Genomic DNA, 25,888 nt, shown 5'->3' on the forward strand with positions numbered 1-25,888 from the left:
AGTTTAGGGAGAAAAACAGGCAAAGCACATTTAAAATGTGGATCATGTTGTTTTACATTTTAAGCATACTTGAAGAAGCACATGGCTCGCTTTCAGGAATGCACCCAACACCAGTTTTACACGTACCCTTGTCCCATGCTCTAAGGTGGTTTACAAATGGGTAACAGTTGCTTAATCTCCCTTTCCCTCTTCTCTGGAACTGCGATTCTAGACCTTTCTAAATTGCACCCCATGGTCCAGCACCCAATGGAGGACTTCCAAAATCCTAGAGGTGCTTGCCCCACCAGGCTTAAAACATGTCTACATTACAGAATTGTTCAAAAAAGACTCTCTTCTTTCCTGCTTATCCTTGCAAATTTCATTTTTATCACTCTAAGGATTATGTTTCCTTTAACTTCTGTACCTTAAAGGATAATATTGTGCAATATTCAGCTCTACCATGTCCACACCCAGACACTCCCAGTCCAACACTCTCACCACTACACCACACTGGCTCTTAAATGTAGCTGGCAATCCAGCATATAATTCATTTGATCTACAATTTGCCACCTCGGCTGTGTCCATTTGCCAAAATGTATCTGCTATCCTTTGCTTTATGAGCAATTTGGCCATGTCATAACCCTTTGATAAAAGAAATTCATACGAGAAACCAGTCTAGGTCCCATACTCTCTCATTGTACCTGACCATGACCTGGCCACATAATTCATCTCTTCAAAAGCAGGTTGACACAATGGTGAGGTTAGCTGGAAAATCAATCTGAGCCAGAGGTGAGCCTCTGCCTTCATTACCAGGCCCGAAATAGGTAAAACCCCCATTTCAGTTCTTATTATGGCCCTTGCGGTGCTTCTTGCTACATCGAGCTCTAGTTGAAAACCCATGTTGAACTGACTCCAGCACAGCCAGGTTTGAATTTGCCCATAGTGCAGCCCCATAAAGCATAAAACAAAAAACCAAAACCTTGATATTGGTCAGTGGAGGGTTAAGCCAACAGGAATGGGTTAACTCCCCTCCTCCATATTGCTAAAAATGTGAAGACCAATGGTGAAAACAGGAATTTAACTACATCAGAAGCAGGAAAATGGCTAGAGAGGAGACAGGACTTGCTGGATAACAAGGAAGTTGCACACCTGTACTAAAGGTGGATCAGGAGATGGCAGAAAAACTGAATCAATTATTTTTGTCTGTCTTCACCACAGAAGATGGGAGGGTAGATCTCTATGCCTGAACTGATTTTTTTTTTATTTCAGGAAAAGTCTGTAGAACTGAGTCAAATAGTGGTGACAAGAAAGGATGTGTCCTTATTTCTCTGTGTGTGTTTCTGCCTCTGTGTGTGTGTGTGTGTGTGTGCGCGCGTGTGCAAGCAAACATCCAAGCACAGGCATTAATAATTAATTTTCTAGGAAATCTCCATGGCTGCTGTTTAGGGACACTGGGGGTGGGGAATTATGAGAGGAAAATAGCTTGTAAAGCAAATGGTGGTAACAAGAGAGCATGCGTGTTTGTTTGTGTGTGATTCTGCCTCTGTATGTGTCTGCGTGTGCATTCGCACAAGCAAGAATTCAAGCATAGGAATTAAGCATGAATAATTTGTTTTCTAGGGAATCTTCATGGCTGCCCTTTAGGGGCATGGGAGGGAGGACCAAAACCAACCCCCTGCCCAAAAAAGACAGCTGCACCAATTATAGGGTTCCGACACGCTTTGAAAATCCTGTTTATCAAGGGAATCTCAAACTCTTAATCACTGCTCAGGAGGATTCTTTCACCTTTTCCTCATCCATGGTGGTGGTGGCGGGACAATTATGAGAGGGAAATAGCTTGAAAAGAGTTAAGCATCCCTCCCCCCTCCGCTGCTCCTACACTCAAAATTGCAACCCCTGGGCCTGCTTTTTATTCCTATTTTAGAAGTCCTGCTGGGCAGTGTTACTTACAGCCATTTCCTTACCCTGTGCCATTTGCAGCTGAATTTATTTACCAATTTACTTGTCTGAAGGATTTTAAATCCTGTCTTTCCATTGTACAGTCCTTCAAGGCAGCTTACAAACATAATGTCAAACAATATAAAATGTCAGTAATAAAACCATTAATAGAAATATAAATTAAGTAACACCGCCTTAAAACAAATTTTAAAAAAGTGGTAGCCAGCAGCAAATACGTTGGCAGTAATCGCCAGTAAATGCCCCTTTTTGTTAGCTTTGTCTTATGTAAATATAAATTATGCAACTTTGGGGTAACACAAGTCCTTTTTATATAAACAGTTCAATGTTCTCTTGTTGCACAATTTAATTGTGGGTCTGTGATACCAACGTAAATATTTTAGTCATTTGTGGCACAATATGAAGGAAGGACTGACGTGACTTCATTTATATTTCAAAGCTGGCTTTTAAAGCCATTCTCGGGGCCATTGTCAGCCCTTGCCAGCATAGCCAATGGTGAGGGATGATGGGAGTTGCAGTCCAACAACATCTGCTGAGCCACACCTTGCCCATGCCTGTAGCAAGACAACCATAATACTGTGGGAGACCAAATGCCATTTTTCTAGGGCAGGGGTGGGAGGTCCACCTTCACTCTGAGGCCCGCATTTCCTCAAAGCTAACTTTCCCCTCATTGTATACGAGCAGTGGGTGAGGCCAAAGCAAAACATGGGTGGACTCACCTCACACTTGCTCTTATACACCCCCACACCTATTCACACTCACATGCCTTCTCAATTTCTCATATATATAACACACACTCACATTCATACACACACTCTCATAAATTAATTCACAGAGAAATTCACATATACATTTTCACGTATACAAAAAGATGCCCATCCCTCCTCTGTGTATCAGTTAGCCTTGAAGTAAGTCTTAGACTTCAACAGATGTCACCCAGATTTTGCATGGAATGAAAGTAGAAGTGAATTCCAAAAGCCTCCCTCGGGGGTGGGGGGTGGGGAGAGATCTGAGGGATTTTAAGGAAAGCAAAAACTGTACTGAGAATTTCTCAGGTTGTTTTTGCACATTGTTAACGGCTAATTAGAAAAGAAAGACATAGCTATTTCTCAAATTGCCCCAGAACTAAGAGCATGCCATGGAGTTTCCCTCCCGGTGTTCCTATTCTGACCCATTGCCTCATGCTGTCCTTGAAAATTTCTACTCAGTCCTGGTTGGTGTGTTTGCTCTTTAGTTCAGACAACAGGACCTTCCCTAGTTGGAATTTTGGAGAAGAAGCCAAATTATGTCAACACAGCTCAACTATAAAAAGTAGAAAAAAAAGCCCCCAGAGTGTGTGGACCATAGAGAAAGCTGTGCAGATCCATTCACCGTGCCCGGTAACCTTCGGCAAAGGTAATTGCTACCGCTGCTTGAAGCTCTTGGTAAGCACACCCTTTCTTCTTAGGTGCCTGGAACTCTTCCACAAAGAAAATCTAGTTTCTCCTACTGAAGGACATGATGTGCCACATTTGAATTTTGGATTTCCTCTATGAATCTCTGAGTGGCAAACAGAATTTCCCTTCATTTTTTCCTTGCAAAACTGACAACCTTTTATTATGCAGGTTAGGCCAACAGTTCACTGCCTGGAGGACACCAGGCACCTCTGTATGCTGAGGGGATACTTGAAACCTTGTCTCCTGAGACAGGTCAAAACTCTAGGCACAATGCTATACTTGCTCTAGCAGTTGAAAATGTTCGAATTAAATGACTTTCTGCAAGCTTATAAAATCCCACTTTATTTCCCCCCCACCAAGACTGCTAATTCTACTGATTCAGTTCATATTCTGAAGGATATCTACATTATTCCTTTATTCCCTTGCACAATCTTGCAGAATCCACACTTTGTGCCAAGAGACTCTTGGAACCATGATGCAGTGCAACTCTGCATGCTGCCTGCCTGCATGGAGACATGTGGAGCCTGTACTGCAGGCAAGGAAATGCTCATGTTGAAGGAATGTTGGACGAGATGGGCCATTGGTCTGATCCAGCATGGCTTGTCTTATGAATAAGTTATAACACCAATGGATTTCTGATGTCTCTTTTAGGCACCTCTGGCCAGAGTCCAACCTGCAACCCCAGCCTTGTGCATCTTTTCTTGTTCGCCATGTGGTCTCTCCTGGCCTGCAGTCTCCTTGCTGCTCTCCTAGCTACAGGTGAGGAGATGCCATCAGCAATTGGGGGAGCAGCCCCAGATTCTGGGTTCTTCAGGATCAAGTGAAGTAGCTCCTGTGATAATGCAATCAGGGAGTTGGAGGGGCCCCTTATAGAACTAGTTTGGGGCCCCACACTCAATGAAGAAAACCCAAAGCGAGATCATATGGAACTAGGCAGCAGCGAACAGTCACCAAACCTCAGCTGTCTGCTCATCTCTCCTTGATTTGCACTCACATTTATGATCACTGTTCCTTCTGTGTGAATGGGAAAACGGTGCAAAATGAACAACTATCAAATGTGAAAGAAATGTCCAGAAATGTGTGTAAGAAGCTCACCAGCATTTTGTATGTTTTAAATGTTGTGGCCAGGTGGGGGGAGTTTGAGATGAACTGAATGGTGTGAATGAAAAATGTTATCGGACAGAAGGATGGCAGACCCAGAAGCTCCAGATCCATGTCTGCCTTGACCTCTTTCGGTTTAACCATCATTTAGAAAAAGAAAGCTTGTGACAGACAGGCAACACCTAGTTCCATGCATGGAAAATTGTGACCCCCCCATTTGAACTTCCTGTGAGCTTTCCTGCTGCCACCAGGTGGAAATCTCCCCCACCCCTAGGTGTCTCTGCTAAACCAGCCTTAAAGGTCTCTCTCTCCCACTTCCTTTGCCTGTTCCTGCATTCTCTCTGTCTGCCATAAGCTTTTATATCTCAGAATTAATTTATTCTGCTCCCCAACTCCAAGCAATCAAGGTTATTCCTTGTTCACTTTTGCAACCTGCATTTCTAACTCCTACCTTCTTCCTCTCACCTTCTGTTGGATGTCCTGAAAACTTCATCATCTCATGTTCCTCTGACCCTAGGCTGAAACTGATCAGCACATATACAAAAAGTTTTAACCTTTATATATATATATATATATATATATATATATATATATATACACACACATACACAAACACACACACACATATATATAATCTCCCCCCAACTTACTACAAAAAAGGAAGACCGTTCGGTTCCTTCACAAAGTCTAAGAGTTCATGCTGTCATGCCCTGGTCCTGAAAGGGAACCCTCAAGGCAAGATGGGGGAAGGAGGCAATCATTGCGGTACCAAGGAAAGCTCTTAGTGAGCAACTTGCTTTAACAACATTGGGACCAGACTGATTCCTTGACCTCCAGATCCCCCTCTCAGCCTATATCCCCTTCTTGAGTAGTAGAAACCTTAAAGGTGCAAGTCCCTAACCTAGAGCCTAGCACACCATCCCATCTCCACAAGCCTAGGACTCTGCCTGCATTGGTGTGCTGGCTCTGTGGACTGTGAGGCATTTGGAGGTGAGCATGCTGGCCCCATGCTGCAGTGGCGCTGATATCTTTGGATGAAGGGTGGTCTAAAAGTAAGTTATAGAAAGAAAGAAAATAAATTGATGGTCTGGCTCAGGGATCACAGTCTGGTATCTTGGGCTCAGGAGTCAGGAGGCTCTGATTCAGTGGTGGTGTTTTGGCTTTGTGCTTCCTCCATCAACACCACTCATTGCTCAGCCTCCATGTCTGTGTCCGGGTCACTGCTGGACTCCAGTTTCATGACATTTGCTCACACTCCTCCCTTATCTCCCTTCTTCCTAGAAGAAAGAGCCGGCGTGGCGTAGTGGCGAGAGTGTTGGACAGGGAGCTGGGAGATCCTGGTTCTAGTCTGCACTTGGCCATGGTAGCTCACTGGGTGACTTTGGGCCAGTCACAGACTCTCAGCCCAACCCACCTCACAGGGTTGTTGTTGTGAGGATAAAAGGGAGAGGAGGAGGATAATGTGAGCTGCCTTGGGTCCCTTGCAAGAGGAAAAAAGGCGGGGTATAAATGCAATAAACAAACAAATATATAAATGAAATAAAGTGCTAAAATAGTTTTGTGTCTTCCTTCTCCAGGCACCTGTCTTGAGTGTGAGCACTGCAATAATTTCGGCAGCACCTGTTCAGGCTATATGAGCACTTGTGATCCTGAAGAAGACACATGCTTTACCAGTCTGAGGGAGTTAACAGTTGGTACGTGGCCTTGAGAGCCCTGGGCTAATCCATAGCACATAAGAAGCTCATGGCCTATCCACTGTAGATTAGAAGTTAAGAGTGTTACAAGTTGGATGGCGCAGGCTTGAGTTCAAGTCTCGCATTTAGCCCTGAAAAGCTGAATGAATCCGCAATGTTTAGAAGAAATATCACTTTGGGTGCCCATGTGGTGGAGTCATCCTCTTTGTGCCAGGCTTGTGGCCCTTACCAAGGGAGTTTTCAGCTTGATGTCTTGGTCAGGTGCATTCGTGCTATTCGCCTTTGGCCTCAGTGTTCATTTACAACCCCATCCCCACTGTCCTTATAAGGATTCTAGTCCTTATGGATGAAAGCAGGGCCTCGAATGTGTGGGCAATAACATTGCAGAAGCTGGATCTACTTCATGGCGGTCGGGGGCAGTGCCCTTGTATAGTTCCTTGCCATGACAGCAAAACCAGGGAGAATTACAGAAGAAATGGTGCAAATAAGCAAATCTGAATTAATTAGGGGTGGACGAAAGTCACTTACCTGTCCTCGAAGCTTGTTCGCGGTGGGGGGGAGGCGCTTCGCTGCTCCCCCCGTGAAGTTCAGGCCGGGGGGGGAGGCTTCCCGCCTCGCCCGGCTGAAATTCAGGCCGGGGGGGAGGCTTCCCACCTCGCCCAGCCGAAATTCAGGCCGGGGAGGAGGCGCCTAGCCTCGGCCGGCCGCAAACTCCAAAGTTTTTTTTTTTTTTTTTAAATGCCCCCGTGATAGGCTACGTGACGATTAACGTAGACTATCACGGCTAGATCTGCAAAGTCAGCCGTGATAGGCTACGTTAATCGTCACGTAGCCTATCACGGGTGACTTAAAAAAAAAAAAGCGCGTACGCAAATGGCGGCCCCCATAGGGAGCCGCCATTCCCGTTCCTTATTTGGTCGCTGTAGTCTACGTAAAGATTTACGTAGACTACGGCGAAAATAAGCGCAACGCTATTTGCGTTGCCCTTATTTTCGCGTAGTCTACGTAAATCTTTACGTAGACTACAGCGACCAAATAAGGAACGGGAATGGCGGCTCCCTTTGGGGGCCGCCATTAGCCGTACGCGCTTTTTTTTTTTAAGTCACCCGTGATAGGCTACGTGACGATTAACGTAGCCTATCACGGCTGACTTTGCAGATCTAGCCGTGATAGGCTACGTTAATCGTCACATAGCCTATCACGGGGGCATTTTTTTTCTTTTATTGGAATGGCGGGGGTGGCAGCCGGTCGAAAGACCGGCTGCCGCTCCCGCCCCGGACGAACACCCGCCGAACCGCCGGCTGGACCCGCCACCGGGAGGGACATTCGGCAAAGGTAAGTCCCGTCCCGGGGGGGGTGCGGGGGGCATGGGGTGAGGTGAATTTCTCCCCGAAACTTGTTCGGGGGGCCGAACACATTGGCGCTCGGCCCCCCGAAGTTTCGGGGAGAAATTCTCCGCCATCCCTAGAATTAATTCTATGGATTTGCATGATGCATACACCACGCCACAGAGTCCTACTGTTCTTGACTTGGGATATTTCTATGTGTAATCCAGAGTACGTGTGGCCCTGAGCTCGTTGTTTTCCAGCAATGGATATTATATGGCCTTCTTATTTGATTTATCTTTTAAAATTATTTTTTAACGTTTATATACTGCCTTATTTACTAAAAAGTGGTATTGATCCACATAGGAATGTGTCCTTGTGTTAATGGATAATCAATAAGAAGCCTAAGGAACCTTGATCCCAGAGACCCCTGCCCTCCGATTTTAATAAAGTACTTTTTTCCCTCCTTTCGCATCCATGCAGCTCCTCTAACAGTGACGTTCATCGGCAAGGGCTGTGCCAAATCCAGCACCTGCAAACGTCGTGTAGCTGAAGTAAATTTAGGAAATAAAGTGTTTCTGAGAGCACACAGGGTCTGCTGCACTGGGAATGAGTGTAATTCACTCCCATATCCTGGTATGTATATTCAGAAGGTCTAGGAACTTGTCTGGCAACACCTCGTGATCTGGCGAACTTCCAACATTCTCTCAGTTTCTAAGGGCAGAAATGCATGCAGAAATACAATGGGTGAAGTGTATACAATTCTGCCTGCATTTATCCTAATGTATGCTTGTTTGTACACCAGTTTTGATCAGATCATTGCATCACAAAATGCAAAGAAGTGCAAACCTGGAAGGATGATTGCTTTCCAGTTTGCTGTATATGCGGGGTGATTAACACTCCATACACCTGGGGTTTTAACCACAACAGTTTACCGGTAAACTAAAGCAAGCAATTTATAACCAAAGGTATTCCAAATGAATTTCTCACCCATCCATCGGTAAGCCAGGTTTTCCTAACTGAGAATGAAACAGGGAACAGGACGTATATGCTGCCCAGTGGGGCACCCGACTGGGGCTTCAGTCCTTTAACAGATGTTGGTGCTCGACCCAACAGCACCCCCTGGTTTGGATGTTCTCGCTGGCAAACCCTGGGCTGTGCAGATTCTCTGTAGCTTCTCAACCGTTTAGTCTATACTTCTTCAAGAGCACTTTCATCTATTATCACTTCATATTTTGTGTGGGTTTGTGTGTGTGCGCTCTTCCACTAATGTGTTTTACTTCACTGAATGTAAAAAAAAGAAAAAAAAAAGATGTAGTATGCAATATGTAGGGAAAATTGCAATGGACCAAAGATGTGTGGTGTGGTGGCAAGAGTATTGGACTAGGAGCTGGGAGATCCGGGTTCTAGTCCCCACTCGGCCATGGAAGCTCACTGGGCGACTTTGGGCCAGTCACAGACTCTCAGCCCAACCCACCTCACAGGGAGAGGAGGAGGAGGAGAATGTAAGCCGCCTTGGGTTCCTTGCAAGAGGAAAAAAGGCGGGGTATAAATGCAATAAATAAATAAATAATAAAATTCTGTAAGCAAAAATCTGTGAAGCTTACCAAAAAAATAACATAAGAGTAGCTTGTTGCAAAACATTTTAACTCACCTGCACATAGTCCTCTCTGATTTACAATGGCTTCCAACTGAACAAACAAGGATACACACATGCTTGACTAAAGGGAAAACTTCTAGATCTTAGGGATGGGCGAAAGTCCCTTACTTGTCCTCGAAGCTTGCTTCGCAGTGGGGGGGGAGGCGCTTCAGTTCTCCCCCCGAAGTTCATGCGAGGGGGGGAGGCGCCCTGCCTCGCCCGGCCGAAATTCAGGACGGGGGGGAGGCACCCCATCCCTCGCCGGCGAAATTCAGGCCGGGTAGAAGCGCCCCGTCTACCTGGCTGTGAAAAAAAAAGTAACCCCCCCCCCCGTGATAGGCTACGTAATGATTTACGTAGCCTATCATGGCTAGATTTCCAAAGTCAGCTGTGATAGGCTACGTAAATCATCACGTAGCCTATCACGGGTGACTTTGAAAAAAAAAAAGCGCATACGCAAATGGCGGCCCCCATAGGGCGCCACCATTTGTGTTCCTTATTTGGTCCCTGTAGTCTACGTAAAGATTTACGTACACTATGGTGAAACTAAAGGCAATGCTATTTGCGTTGCCCTTATTTTCACCTTAGTCTACATAAATCTTTACGTAGACTACAGCGACCAAATAAGGAACGCGAATGGCGGCTCCCTATGGGGGCCGCCATTTGCGTACGCGCTTTTTTTTTTTTAAAGTCACCCGTGATAGGCTACGTGACGATTTATGTAGCCTATGACAGCTGACTTTGCAGATCTAGCCGTGATAGTCTACGTTAATCGTCACGTAGCCTATCAGGGGGCTTTTTTTTTTTTTAACTTTTAATTTCACGGCCGGGCGAGGCGAGGCGCCTCCTCCCCGGCCTGAATTTTGGCCGGGCGAGGCGGGAAGCCTCCCCCCCAGCCTGAATTTCGGCTGGGCGAGGCGGGAAACCTCCCCCCCCAGCCTGAACTTCGGGGGGAGAGCAGCGAAGCGCCTCCCGCCCACCGCGAAAAGCTGCGAGACCAGGTAAGTGACGTTCGTGCACCCCTATTTGCGTATGCGCTTTTTTTGTTTTTTTCAAAGTCACCCGTGATAGGCTACATGACGATTTACGTAGCCTATCATGGCTGACTTTGGAGATCTAGCCGTGATAGGCTACGTTAATTGTTACGTAGCCTATCACGTTTTTGTTTTTTGTTTTTACTTCACTTGTAATGGCAGCAGCGGCAGCCAGTCGAAAGACCGGCTGCCGCCCCTGCCCCTGACGAAAACCCGACGAACCACCACCGGGGCCCTCCACCGGGAGGGACATTTGTCAAAGGTAAGTCCCATCCCGGGGGGGGGCAGGGGGGCGGAGAATTTCACCGCCGATTTTGGGGGGCCGAATGCGTTGGCACTCGGCCCCCCGAAGTTTCAGGGAGAAATTCTCCCCCATCCCTACTAGATCTACCGAATCAGAACTCTTGCTCCAAATGGTTGTAATCTCATGGAGGATTCCTAAGCATTATAGCAGTCATAGTTTTGTTTTGTTTTTTCCCTAGGATTTTTCATCTCCTGCCATTCCAAACTGCCACTCCTGCTATCCACTTAACATCACAGCTACTGAAGTGGAAGGGCAGAAGATGAAATGTTCAGCTCTAATTATATTTTTAAATGACTCTGTTGTTAGTCTATCTAATATATAATATACAACATAATATATTGTATTAGCACAGCACTAATACACACACACACAAAGACTATATATATATATATATATATATATATATATATTGTGTGTGTGTGTATTAGGGGTGTACGAAACCCCGCTTACCTGGCTCCGCCGGGTTCTGTTGTGGGGGAGGCACTCCGTCCCTCCCCCTGGAATCCTCGACAGAGGGGGAGGCGCTCCATGCCTCCCCCTGGAATTCTGGCCAGCCTGCTCCGCTCCGCGGCCAAGCTGTGGAGCCGCCGGCCAGCTCCGGCTGCCCGCAGCTAGACATCCGGCCACTGGGCAGCCCTGCAGGGATGCAAATGGCAGCTGCCATCATTTGCATCCCTTTCCTTCACCGTGATAGGCTACGTAAAAATTTACGTAGTAAAAATTTACATAGCCTATCATGGCAGGGGGGAAACCCCAGCATACACAAATGGCGGTAGCCGCCGCCATTTGCGTACGCTGGGTTTCCCCCCCCCCGCCGTGATAGGCTACGTAAATACTTACGTAGCCTGTCACAACCTCCACAGGGACGCAAATGGCGTCCCTGCGATAGCCGTGATAGGCTACTTAAGTATTTACGTAGCCTATCATGGCTGAAGAGGAGCAAGTGAATGGCGGCCGCAGGACGGCTGCCATTCACACAGCAGCGTGGATGGGAGCAGGTAAGTGCTCTGTTTCGCACGCCTTTTGTGGGGTGGGGGCGGTGGGCACTTCGTCCCTTGCGCCTTTCGTGGGTTGGGGGGGTGGGGGCTTCATTCCGTGATGGTTTTCAGGGGGCCGAATGCACTGGCATTTGGCCTCACTGAGATCCGTTGCGGAATTCTCTGACATCCCTAGTGTGTATTAGTGCTGTGCTGAACATTTCTCCCACATGCTTTTTGACCATTCTCATTCAATTTGATAGAAAATAAATTGCTTTTGAAAAGAAATTCAAAGGAGAAGACATTTCAGAGAAACTCTCATGGGTTGGGTTTGGGGTTCTTGTGCTTACCTTACTTATGAGGTGGCTGAGGAGTGTGCATCAGCTTCCTGTCTGTCACTGTATGATAATCTTTGGCAGCCTGTAGCCTCCTCGGTTTCCCGCACTTCAGTTAAACCCATCATGAGGAAGACATCATAACTCGATTCCTCCCATGGGGCCTTTTCAGTTTAGAAAGTGCAGGTGGCCTGGGAGGCTGCAGAGCAAAGGAAAGATGTGTAATCGAGGGAGAAAACACACACAGCACCCTCAGCCACCTCACAGGGATTAGGTAAATTCAAAAATACCACCAAAAGAAATTCAAAATTCTGGCTCAAAAAAGTGGAAGCCTCAACAGAGTTGATGCTGTTGCCAGCTACAGAATCAGTGCAATAAATTAAAAAAAAACACTTATGGAAAAAAAGGGACCTGTGATACAACCCTTGCCAATAGTGAAAAACCATTGCAGAATTTCTCCTCCTGTAGGAGAAATGTGGTGAAATTGTCCCCCCCCCCATTTCTCCGCCCACAAATAGGCTGGAGAATTTTGAGAGGCCATCTGCACACAGCTCTAATATATCTATATCTCCCCTGCCCTTCCTCGAAAGGTTCCTTCCTCCCTATCTTTGCCCCATTTGTTTCAGGATTGAAACCTGACATTGATCAGAGACACTGAGGCAGAGAACTGATGGGCCCTGGCACTGCTGACTTTCTACTTCAATTTGCAGAGCTGCTACCACCAGAAACCAAATCGAATGGGCTCTATTGTCCTGGATGCCTTGGATTTTTCTCGCCTACATGTCATGGAGAGCGTGTTGACTGTTTCGGATCTCAGAACAAGTGCATTGATGTCTCTCTGAATGCAACAGGTACTAATTTGATGTGTCCAACACTGCATTTCTAGCCTGCCCTTCTTCTAATGAATGCGGAGTGGTGCACATCAAGCAGAGGTGCAGAACCTCAGGTCTAGGAGCTAAATGTAGCTCTCTGGAATTCCCAATCCAGCTAGAGATGTTGGAAAAATCTGTAATGGAACCAAATGAGTTCAGATTTTCATGAATCTGACCCACAGATTCGGCAGCAGACCAGCCTATCTCCTGTTGGGCAGATTCCACATACCTGCATACTGGTTTTCTGAATTTCCTACTGCCCTACTGAATTTTCACACAAAATTGTGTGTAAATTTTGTGTGAATTTTGTCTTAGAAAATATATGCAAAATAAAAAAATCCTGGCCAAAAAAGTGCATTTTCCCCATAGGCTAAAATTTGAAAATGCACATCTGGGTGAATTTGCTCATTTTCACACATGCAAAATTGCACAAATGCATATTTGTGCAAATGCACAAATTTGGAAACAAAAAAAATCCAATTTTGTCGATGGGTGGATGACGGAACAAAAGGTGCCTGGCAATCTGTGAAACACAAGACGGAACTAATTTTCGTTCATCTGGATTTAGGAATGATGGTACATCCCTAAATCCAGCCCAGCAGGGACCCTCTTCCCCTGGCCTCCTGCCTCTCCCTGTCTGCCAATTGTTTGGTGGATTTCCCAGGTTTTGTGCATTTTTCCGCCATTCTAAGAGGTTGAAATGCCTCTGCTAAGGCTGAGTTCCTGGCAGTCAGAATTCTAATCCAAAACGTGCTGGTGTTTACGGCATTTGGGCCCTGCTCCCAGCTCAGCCCCCTTTTGCTTTCAAAAATGCATCCACTAGTGGAATGAAGCCCCAGGGCTGAAGGAGATCCAACACACCTGACTAGGGCTGTACAGACTGTGTAAAATCTGCTCTGTCTGTGTTTCATGGATTGTCAGGTGCCTTTTGTTCTGTTGTCCACCCACAGATGGATGCGAATATTTTGTTTTCATCATGCAGAAAAATATGCAAATAATTGCATAAGTATTTACATAAGAATTTACATAATTTGCCTTAGTATGTAACATTTAGTGTATTGTTCCCCATTCTATTCAATGTTTCCTCAGCAGAAACGTATGTATTTTCCCACTAATTTATATGCATAAATTTTGGGAAAATAAATAAAAAAATCATCCGAAAGTCCACGGACTCCACACAGCCTGAGGGGGTTGGTCTACAGCAGATTCCACAGGTTAGATTCTTAGAAATCCGAGCTCATTTTAGTCTACCTCAAAATTCTCCAGCATCCCTACCCCTACACAGAGCAGCCACCATTTTATCTACTTAGGAGCCTTGTGAGGTAGGCTGAGAGTGTGATGCGGCCCTTCAGTTTTCATGACTCAGTGGGGATTTGACCCTATGTCTCTCTAGTCCAGGGTGATGTCCAACACTATACATCACTGTGGCACTTCTCCTTGCACATTAATAATCTCAAAGTACATGGGGGGGGGGAGAGAGATTTAGAAGCATTACACACAGTTAGGGATGTCAGAGAATTCCTCCACGAATCTCCGGGAGGATGAATGCCAACGCATTCGGCCCCCCGAAATTGGTGGAGAAACGGTCTGCCCCCCCCCCGGGATGGGACTTACCTTGAGCGAATGTCCCTGGCGGCGGCGGCTCCCAGCGGCGGTTCGGCGGTGGTTCAGTGGCGGTGGCGGCCGGTCTTCTGACTGGCTGCCGCCGCCGCCATTTCCAAGTAAAAAAACCAAACAAACAACAAACGTGATAGGCTATGTAAAGATTTACGTAGCCTATCACGGGTAGATTTTCAAAAAACAATGTGATAGGCTATGTAAATGTTTACGTAGCCTATCACGGCTGACTTTGAAAAAAAAAAGAGCGTACGCAAATGGCGGCACCCATGGTTGCCGCCATTTGCGTTCCTTATTTTGGCACGTGTAGTCTACATAAACATTTACGTAGACTACGGCGAAAATAAGGGGAACGCTATTTGCATTCCCCTTATTTTCGCCATAGTCTACGTAAATGTTTATGTAGACTACACGTGCAATAATAAGGAACGGAAATGTCTGCGCCTATGGGCGCCGCCATTTGCATATGTGCTTTTTTTTTTTTTCAAAGTCAGCCTTTTTTTTCAAAAGCAGTTGGGCGGCGGCGGCTGCGGTGGCCGGTCTTCCGACCGGCTGCCACCGCCACCATTTCCAAGTAAAACAAACAAACAAACAAACAAACAAACGTGATAGACTACGTAAAGATTTACATAGCCTATCACGGTGTTTTTTAAAAATCTAGCCGTGTTAGGCTACGTAAATCTTTACGTAGCCTATCACGTTTGTTTGTTTGTTTGTTTGTTTTACTTGGAAATGGTGGCGGTGGCAGCCGGTCGGAAGACCAGCCGCCACAGCCGCCACCGCCCAACTGCCGCCGAACCGCCGCCGGAGCCGCCGCCGCCAGGGACATTCGAACAAGGTAAGTCCCGTCACGGGGGGGGGGGCTGCGGGGGGGCACACCGTTTCTCCACCAATTTCGGGGGGCCGAATGCACTGGAGAAATTCTCTGACATCCCTAGTGAATGCAGCAACTATATATACCACACAAGTTCCCTGAGAAGTTCACCGGACTGGCAATAGCTTTCTCTTGGCTTTGCCGTTAGGAGCAAAGCCAGGGGTGCATATTGCAAAACTAAACTTGGATCCCGGGTGAATGTGTAGGAGTACAATGTGGGTGCTTCATCCTTCCACACAGGGGCTGCATGTTGCCCTCCCCTGCTTTCAGCCAATCGCAATCAGAGTTGTGCAGGGAACAGTGCCTGGGGGATTTTGCTAGGGTTGTCGACTCTTTTGGCCTCCCTCAAAATTCCTTGGATGTTTTGCCCCATCCAGAGTCTCCAGTTTCACCTGAGGAGAACTGTGGGGACAGCTCTATTGGGCTGAGAAGTATCCATTGCAAGCTCGATGCTGACCACCATCTCGGTTATTCCTGCAGGTCCACCATTCTTGGAATTTGCTGCCAAGGCCTGTGCTACTGAGGCTGCCTGTGCCGTAATTGAAGACGGTGTCAGGAGCTTTATAGGTTCAGATATACACATGGATGTTGGCCTGACTAAGGCTGAATGCACTGCAGCCTCCAGCATTTCCACCTAGGCTGCTTCTCCAACCCAGAATATCATCACTGCACCTCATCCTTCTCCTCTAAATAGCCTGTCTTATCTGATAACCTCTCAGTTGAAGGCTTGTTGTTCTGCACTTCTTCGCTCCCAGACTGATTGATTGGTTTATTAATTGATAAGCTTCTCCTAGAGTTGAATCCATTAAAAAGCCACTTTAAGAACAGAACACCCTACTTTGTACAGAGCTTTATTTGAATTGAAGATTTTTATTGTGGAGAAAAGCCTTGGGGTACAATATGTATTGCTACCTCTTGGGGCAGCACTTACTCCATGGGGATGGGGAAAGTCCAGAATGTGGGAACTGGGAGGCAGTGCGGGCAGAGGGAGCCAGGGCGGCGGGGTTGTCCCCATCCACCCGTCAGCTTCCCTGCCTTATCGCTCTGATCATTGGTCAGCAATAAAGCTGTTCTATGGCTCCTCTGCCTAGGGATGGTGGAGAAATCTGTCACAGACTCCAATCTGGCCCCCCAGAGTCTGGGGCAGAATGGACTACCCCCCCACCCCCAAAATCCCCCCAGGATGGACCCTACCTGGCAGCGGCTGGTCCAGGTCATTGTCTTCAATCCGCAGCTGTCCACTATGCCATTTGCATCCCTGCTGTTTGCCGTGATAGGCTATGTAAATATTTATGTAGCCCATCAAGGCCAAAGGCAGGGATGCAAATGGCGTCCCCTATGCCAGATGCCATTTGCGGCTGCAGCCTGGTAGTGGATGGAAGTCTGACTGTGGGCGGCCCCAGCTGGTGGCTCTGTGGATTCGCCGTGGAGTGGAGCCGGCCAAGCAGGTTTCTTGGGGGAGAGATGGATTGCCTCCCCCCGCAGCAGATGCCTGGACCAGAATGGGGTGAGTATTCCGTACATTCCTACCCCTGCCCATGCTGTATTAAGGCTATTGGAAAGCCTCCTTTGAAATGATTGGAATCTTATAAAAACCCAATTGCAGGAAGGGGGCATTTTTTGGGGGGGGCCATTGGGGAGGGGAGGGCTAACTCTTCTCTACCGAACACTACAAGCATCAAAACATGGCGTGTGTGCCCCCCCGCAATCTGGCTTTTTAAATGGCTCCCTTTGTACCAGGGATAGGGATCACATGGCCCCCTAGATGCCGCTGGGCTGCAACTCCCATCAGCCTTTACCACTGGCCATGTTGGCTAGGGCTGATGGGTGTTAAAGTTCAGCAACATAGTGAGGACCAGAAGTTCTCCATTCCTGCAACAGAGTCAGTGTCTGCACTTACATGTGAGTGTGTGTGAGTAGATATGGACAATCACATTGAGGGGCCACATGGAAGCAGTGGGTGGCCCCTCCCACTGTTGGATGTGGCCCCACCCACTGCTAGCATGTGGGCCCCGACATGCTTGCCTGGAGCCAATGCAACCCTCAGGTGGTATAAGGTTTCCCACCCCTGTTCTGTACAACAAATCCATCAATATGAGAGGCATTTTCTCCTTATACTTAATTAGGGATGTCGGAGAATTTCTCCACGAATCTCCGGGAGGCCGAATGCCAATGCATTCGGCCCCCCGAAATTGGTGGGGAAATTCTCCGACACGCCCCCCCCCGGGATGGGACTTACCTCGTGCGAATGTCCCTCTCGGTGGCGGGTCCCAGCGGCGTTTCGGCAGCGGCGGTGGCCGGTCTTCCGACCGGCTGCCGCCACTGCCATTTCCCAGTAAAGTAAAAAAAAAAGAAGAAGAAGAAGTGATAGGCTACGTAACGATTTACGTAGCCTATCACTGTTTTTTTTTTTTTTTACATAACTTTTTTCTTTCGCAGCAGGAGAGGCGAGGCGCTCCCCCCCAGCCAGAATTTCAGCGGGAAGGGATGGGTAGCCTCCCCCCCAGCCTGAATTTCGGCAGTGAGGGGCGGGGCGCCTCCCCCCCACCAAGAATTTTGGGGGGAGAACCAGAGCGCCTCCCCCTCCACCGAAAACAGCTGCGGGACCAGGTAAGGGACTTTCGTCCATCCTTAATAATTATGCTACTCAATAAGATAAATGGGAAAGCAAATACAGCATCAAGACTGTTTTTTCCCCCCTCAGTGCTATGATATATTACTTGAACATCCTTCCTCCAAAGCACTGGGTTTGGAAAGCCTGTTGAAACCATTCACTGTAATGGGAAGCTAAATCTGCCAGTCACAAAACTGCCCTCCCCACCCCCTTCTCTCCCATCCATCTATTATAGTGATCTTGTGGAAGAAAAGGTATCATCTCATGTAGGGATGTACAAATCCCTTACCTGGCTCTGCGCAGGGGCATCCGCGGTGGGGGGGAGGCGCTCCATCCCTCCCCCCGGAATCCTGCCTGGCTGGCTTCGCTCCAGGGCCAAGCCGCGGAGCTGCTGGCCAGCTCCGGCCGCCTGCAGCCGGACATGCAGCCACTGGGCAGACCTGCAGGGATGCAAATGGCAGCTGTCGTAGCTGCCGCCATTTGTGTCCCTGTATTGAGCCGTGATAGGCTACGTAAATATTTACGTAGCCTATCACGGCAGGGGGAAAAACCCCAGCATACGCAAATGGCGGTAGCTGCCGCCATTTGCATACGCTGGGGTTTTTTCCCCCTTGCCGTGATAGGCTACATAAATACTTACGTAGCCTATCATGGCGGGGGGGGGGAACCCAGCATATGCAAATGGCGGTAGCTGCCGCCATTTGCGAACACTGGGGTTCCCCCCCCCCGTGATAAGCTACGTAGATACTTACGTAGCCTATCACGGCCTTCGCAGGGATGCAAATGGCATCCCTGCATTAGCCGTGGTAGGCTACATAAGTATTTACGTAGCCTATCATGGGGGGGGTCCCAGCGTATGCAAATGGCGGCGGCTACCGCCATTTGCGTACGCTGGGTTTTTTCCCCCCTGCCATGATAGGCTACACAAGCATTTACATAGCCTATCATGGTAAGGGGGAAAAAAAACCCAGCGTAAGCAAATGGCGGCGGCTAACTATCACGTAGCCTATCACGGCTATGAAGAGGAGGAAGCGAATGGCGGCCGCAGGACAGCTGCCATTCGCAAAGCAATGCAGACGGGGGAGATAAGTGCTCCGTTTCGTGCGCCTTCCGTGGGGTGGGGGCGGTGGGGACTTTGTCCTGCGCACCTTTCGTGGGTTGGGGGGGTAGGGGCTTCGTTCCACGACAGATTTCGGGGGGGGGCGAATGCATTGGCATTCGGCCTCACCAAGATCCGTCGTAGAATTCTCTGACATCCCTAATCTCATGGAGATACAATGTTTGTGTCTCTGTGTCCCTCTGAACCCTGAATCTTCAGGAATGTTTACATTCAGATTCAGTTCACTTTGGAGGGGCCCCACTTCGATTTAGGTATTTCCCAAATTTGTCTTAATCTGCTCAATCTAGTTTGGGATTCAGCCAAATGCAGAGTACACTCCTCCTAGAAATGCTGACTAGCCTATAGCCCAGGGGAGGGCAATCATGTTTGGTCTGGGGGATGGATTACACCTTTGGTCCAAGCTAGCAGGGCAGATGATATTAAAACTCCAAACATGATTGCAAGCACAAGCATGTGTCCCTCGAAAATGTTCTTAAATGGCTGGATGTGTACTTGTGTTTGATTTGTGCAAATTCCCAAAATTTACACACATTTTCCCCATGGACTGAATTAGGAAATATAGAAAATTTGTGTAAATCAAATGGGGGAACACTGCGCAAATTTCACATCCAATCCCTGCTCAATTGGCACAGTTTTCCCATTGGCACAGAATGAGCAGCTGTCGCAAATTCGTAGAAAAATGGGGCATGATGCGACTGGCAAGCAAATATTGAGAGAATCATGCCAATTTTGGAAAGGTCTCATTTGCCCATCCTTATCTGTGTGTCTCTGAAGGTTGTCTGCTGGTGAGGGAGGATGCTTTGGAGTGGGAGACACACACAGAGAGCAAGGACTTTTGTCTGGGAGCCGGTCAGTGAAGGCTTATGAAGCACCAGTGGGGACTCTAAGGTGGATAAGATCATTTTTAGCCATTTGGAACAAACAGAATTCTGGGACTGTCATCAAGTCCAAGAAAGTTGGAACTGTGCAGGCTTCCTGTTTAACTGACAAACTATTACATTTTTGATCCAGTCCGTTGGTGTGTGCCACCCCCTAAACCGCTGAAATCCTTCCCAGTGTACCAGCACCATAAAGTCACCTATTGTTTGTACCTATGAGTCAGTGTGATTGCTGGAAGCCACCAGGGTTTGTACAGAAGTTACTCACACTGAAGTGCATTCAGCACTTGAATTCAGTCTTGATGATGTAGGCACACAAATGATTTATAAATTCATAACAGTAGAGAAATGAAACATGGAAGTTGGTGCCCATGTGTTGACTTTCTGAAGGAAGAAATATGGTGCAAAAGCCCCAGTATTTGCTGTGTGTGTTTTGTGCATGCATGCGTGCATGTGGTAGAGAAAGGATGTGCAAGGATCATGTCTCACCCTAGGGACATTCACACATGACACTGAACATATGTTTACACCCAAGCGGAGGCTCTCCTCTATCCATAGAAACTTTTCTCTGGGATTTTAGAAAGCCCAATGCAGTTCCCCTGTCAGCATTCTGGTAGGGCAGCAATCAGGAAATGTCAACTGACATGGAGTAATTTACCCAGTGATTTCAGTTGAATGTACTTCCAAGGACGTTATGTTTAGAATTGCACCCTTACAGTACTATCCTAGGCATATTTAGTCAAGAGTCAGTCCCACTGAGTTCAATGGGAGTAACCTCCTAAGTCAGGGTGGGTAACCCATTGACCTCCAGATGTTTTGGGTTGCAACTCTCATAATCCCTGACCATTGGGCATGCTGTCTGGAGTTTATGTAAAATCTAGTCAAAAACAACTGGAGGGCAGCAGGATGCCAAGCCCTGAACTAAGTAAACATCCATAGTGTGACTGCATCACAAGTCATGCACTTAACTTTCCCATGCAAATTAATGGGACCCCAAAGAATTTCATTTTGGCTGGATCATGGCCAATGCCTTGGGGGCCAGATTTGAAAGGAAGCCTTTATCTTTCTAATTCTCAAGTTCAAACAGTATTTTTAAATCCTCTAAAGTGTTTTACCTATACAAACCCCTTAGACTTCCGGGGAAAATTTGATCTTAAAACTATTTACCACTCAATTTCCCTACTGATTTCAGGACTGGAGCAGGCCATGGTGGGTTTGGTTTGAGATTTCCATTCATAATACCTGTCAGTAAAAGTTGGAAAAAAATGGGGATGCTTTTCACCCAGTCCACTATCAGTTACTTGGATTCAAACAGTTTCAGATCCATTTTTTGGACCATGACCTTAAAGGAAACATTGCCTTTTGACATACTCCAGTTCAGTCTGACAGAAACCCTCCAGGGTGAATATTGTACCAGGACCACATCTTTTAATCCAAATGCTTCTGTCATACTAGCTTGTGGACTGCTCTGAATAGTCAGAATTCTATAAACTGAACCCTCAAAGTCCAGTTTAGGGATAGGTGAATTGGACTATTTCCAGTCCATGTCAATTTAACCTGTATCCAATCAAAAGATGGTTCTGTATGATTTCCACAGCAGTCTGTTGTTGTTTTTTTAAAGAAATGCATGAAAATTAGCCTTTATTTTCATAGGCAAATTTCCCTGACATACACATTTTGTATGCAACTTTCCTATATATCCCTAGTGTATGCACCACCTTGATAGCCTTTGAGCAAATGAGGTAGTATAAACATGACAATAATAAATGGTCTGCAACTTTCTTGAAGACGGACATTTTAATGCAGTTTTTAAGATGAGAACTGCATCAAAAAATGTGGAGAAGTTCCTAATCTGAAGGACTACTGTAATCCACATATTAGTTTGGGAAGTGTGAATTCAGACAATTCGCTTATAAATATGGAATAAATGAAATTCTCCCCATCCCTAGATCAGCTATCTTGACTCAAACCACATTTGTCATGGAAGGGAAGTGGGAGCATTCTTACAGGATCACATTTTATTTCATGGTTCCTCCATTTTGAAAACATCTTGCTTTTCACTGTTTAAAAATTAGATATAGAAATATGCACAAAGAAAAAAAGATGTGCTTACTTATATGACAGTAACAGTCTAAACATTAAAACCTACAACTGCATTGACCAAATGGATATATTCTACTCACACTTATAAATTGACCAAGTGGGCTCACTTGAAACCTACTTTTTATAGACTTTATAACTTCATAAATGCAGTATCCAAGTCATTCATACCCAATTAATTGCTAATATATTGAATCAAAAGTTCCAACCTTTCTAATACCAGTGCATATTTTATTGATGTAACTCTGTAACGCTGTACACGTAACCATCTCAAAATGATCCCCAATTTTCTTAATTAATTCCCTTTTACTTAGTTTATGATTACTCTTCTGTAATTTAACAAATAACATTCTTGCATTGGTAGTTGTGTGCAATACAGGCTCCTCCACAGCCAGGGGAATAAACATTTTTATATAATTAAAGAAATAACCTTTGCTTTCAAAATTTTAATTCGAAAATGTCATTAAAAAAACTCCTGAAGAATCCAACATTTATTTCCTCCTACATTATGTATTATGTACATTTGCCAGGCTGTAAAATGCCAGTTTTTACTATGATTTGTTTCAAGAGAAAAGTAAGCATTTTTCCTGCAGTCCAAGATCCAGTTTCTGAAGAATTTGGGGCGAAGATGTGTAGAATTTAAATGCAAATTTTCCTAAGCTTGAAGTTTAGCAGAAAATGGGATGGAATGGAGGTGTGATTGAACACATGCAAAGCTGATACAGACCAAATATAGAATGATCTGTCCATCCTTACCCTGCGCAAAGGGTCTACGGTGCTCAGAATTCACAAGCTGTTAAGATCCTCCTGAGTTATCCCCCCCACAACCCCCCCCCCAAGTTTGCGGTGCCAATTCCTCTACTGTATGGAATTCAGAAGCAAATAAAACACAGGGGAGGGGCTTTCAGAGAAGACGATCTTTTATTTTTAACGTTGCTTTATGCATGGATTTTGACACCCCCCCCCCGCCCCAACCCATAACCCCAGTTTAGCTACTAATCCTGGGGGAAGGGAGTGGAGGAAAGGAAAGGATGCCCTTTTGCAATGGGTTGTCTCCCAACTGTACCGTCTTTTTTTCACCACCCGTTTTACCTTTCTCTTTCCCATCAAGGCACCACCTTAAAAGTCACCTTCTAGAGGAGGGAGATGAACAATTGGGGAGAACAGTGATGGAGATCTAAAGCTGCAGATGAAAGAGGGAAAAGGCAGGAACTGTATTCTTTGCCCACACAGAGTTCCCTTTCCAACACCTTACTTTCTGTTCCTGGTCCTGCAGACAAATCTGAATGCAGCTGTCGAGGGTAAAATCCACTTCTTCTTGTACACAGCTGGGATTTCCCGGTCTGCAGCAGCTGCTGTGGCTTCCTCTTCTCTCTCCAGCTGACAATGGCATCCGCACAGGGGGAAGAAGAGGTAAAAAAAAGAAAGAAAAAAGGAGGGGTTGTTTGGGAGAAGGAGGGGAGAGAGGAACGGAAGTCATCATTGGGCAGTTATGAGAAGTGGAGGGGGAATCCATTCCTTCTCCTCCTTCCCCTCCTCCTCATGTTTCCAGAGCTGATATAGAGAAGGAGAGATTCTCCTCTCAGAGCAGTGCTAGGAAAGCCTCCAGCAGGGGAACCCAAGAGCAGCTGAGAAGCTCCAGCAGGTAGCAGCAAACCAGACCTTCTTTTCTAGGCTACTCAGCAAAGCCTATGGATGGACTAGAAAGTCCAAAAACCTGGTTTCACTGGAGCTCCTTCCTCTGCAGCCCTGGCCCAAAAACATTTTGCTGTCTGAGGCAGAGCAGAAAATGGCACCTGCCTGCTAGGTCCAGGTGCACAGTCAAGTTTATTTTGACAGTTAAGGAAGACAAGAACATCCTATAAAAGTAGGGATGTACGAAAGTGACTTACCTTTTCGCGGATTCTGTTCATGGTGGAGGGGGAGGCGTTCCGTCTCTCCCCTGGAATCCTCGATGGGGGGGAGGCGATCTGGTCCTCCTCCCCGGAATCCTCGATGGCTGGCTCTGCTCCGCGGCAGCTCCGCGGAGCAGCTGGCCAGGCCAGGGCCGTCCACAGCCGGATTTCCGGCTGCAGTGGCTGCTGGGTAAAAAAAAATGGCGTACGCAAATGGCGGCTATGGCCGCTGCCATTTGCGTTCCTTATTTTTCGCCGTCTTAGTCTACATAAATATTTACATAGACTATTACTGCGAAAATAAAGGGGAACGTAAGTAGCATAGTGGGCGCTATCTGTGTCCCTTTTTGATTCACCGTAATAGTCTACGTAAATATTTACGTAGACTAAGATGGCGAAAAATAAGGAACGCAAATGGCGGTGGCCATAGCCGCCGCCATTTGCATACGCCGTTTTTTGTTTTTTGTTAAGTGGGATGTGATAGGCTACGTAAGTCTTTATGTAGCCTATCATGTCTCTGTAAAAAACAAAACAAAAAACCAAATGACCAGACTGCAAATGGCGGTAGCGGTGGCTGGTCGGAAGACCAACCGCTGAAGCCGCCACTGCCAGAGCTGCCGCCCGGAACATCCACCCCAGGTAAGTCTCGCCCCGGGGGGGATCCACGGGGTGGCGGGGGGGGGGTGGCAGGCCATTCCGCCACAGATTTCGGAACACCACTGGCATTTGGCCTCATCGAGTTCCGTGGTGGAATTCTCTGACATCCCTATATAGAAGCACTAAATAATACAGTCATTCTAAATTAAGTAACTGAGAATTGGTTGCATTGTGACACCCACAATGTTTACTCAGAATCAAAGCACACCTTATTTTAAAAAAATGAAGCAGGCAGTGGTGTCTTTTTTGTTGTTGTTAATCTTGGTAGGGATGTCAGAGAAATCCACAGTGGATTCAGATGGGTTTGGATCTCGGTGAATCTGACCTGCAGATTCTTCAGCGGGCTGGCTTCTTCTGAGTCGTGTAGTTTCCATGGAGTTGCAGACCAATTTTTCACTCGTATTTGCGTGTGTGTGTGTGTGTGTGTGTGTGTGATTAGTGCTGATTTGCATTAACTAATGCAGATTGGCACATTTGTGCAAGTGCGTACTTGTGCAAGTGAGCATTAGCGCTAATGTGAATTAGTGCTAGTAGAACAAAATTCTCATTAAAAAGAAATCCAATTCTGTTAATGAGCAGACGATGGAATGAAAGAGACATGACAATCCACAAAACACAGATGGAAGGGATTCAGCAAAAACTCCACATCCTCTAGCTCTAGGTGAAAAGCAAGGGCTGCAAGCTGTATTGGAACCTAGTAATGTGGGGGGTAGGGGGCCTTTAATGTTTTCTTTTCCCTCCATTGTTGTCCCAGTCTGGATCAGGGCAACCATGCCTGCAATTTATATTGTGAAATAATGATCCATTAACACATAGGTAGGCAACCAGAGACGGTACACTTGGATGGACCAAACAGAATGGTCAAAGTGTGCATCTCCAGGCAAGGTGACTGTCCCTGTAACAAGTCAAAGGTCTAAGGTGTTGAAGTGTCAGTCTCTGACTGCTCCTCAGGAAGCAGGTTGGTGGAGGACATTCAAGGAGGGATGTCTGCAAAATTTGTTTCAGTTTGTTTTTGATCAGTATTTACCCAGTCTGCACTGTCCAGACTGGACATGGATGCAATCTGCAGTCAATGGTCATACATTACTGAGCTTGCAATGAGATGTACGGGCAACCCTCCCCGCAACCCTGCCAAGTGCATTCAACAGCATGCATACATTTGAAAAATGTGCATGAAAAAATATGTACTTTTGAAAATATGCACAAATAGGCTTTAATCAATGGGAGAAGAATGCATATATTTCAACGTTGCTCATAACTGATGCATTCATTTGGGGGGCAAAATGCACAGAAATATGCATGGATTTTCATGTGAATAGAAAAGAAGTGAAGCTTGCAATCCAATATCGACTTGAGTTAGAAGGAGCATCGAGATGGAATTTGGAGAACTTCAGTGAGATCAGGTTTTGCGGGTTCACACATCCCCATGTTTGAGCTCAGTTTAAGTTGGGACCTCCTTGGGGTAAGTTGTTCCTTAGAGC

At 46.5% G+C, this 25,888-nt stretch overlaps 1 protein-coding gene across 1 annotated transcript; it reads left to right on the forward strand.

Moving 5' to 3' along the window:
• The first annotated feature begins 731 nt into the window (after positions 1 to 731).
• LOC146337748 (phospholipase A2 inhibitor gamma subunit B-like) lies at positions 732 to 16,232 on the forward strand. Its single transcript, XM_084816309.1, has 7 exons — positions 732 to 739; positions 3,170 to 3,330; positions 4,023 to 4,130; positions 6,050 to 6,166; positions 7,975 to 8,127; positions 12,491 to 12,631; positions 15,624 to 16,232. The coding sequence occupies exons 1-7, from the start codon at positions 732 to 734 to the stop codon at positions 15,779 to 15,781; spliced, it is 846 nt and encodes a 281-aa protein (XP_084672435.1). The 3' UTR covers positions 15,782 to 16,232.
• The last annotated feature ends 9,656 nt before the right edge of the window (positions 16,233 to 25,888 follow it).

The sequence above is a fragment of the Heloderma suspectum genome, chromosome 10, assembly GCF_057233095.1.
Source record: "Heloderma suspectum isolate Gila_16-S chromosome 10, 16-S_ref, whole genome shotgun sequence".
In the NCBI taxonomy this organism is placed as follows: Eukaryota; Metazoa; Chordata; class Lepidosauria; order Squamata; family Helodermatidae; genus Heloderma; species Heloderma suspectum.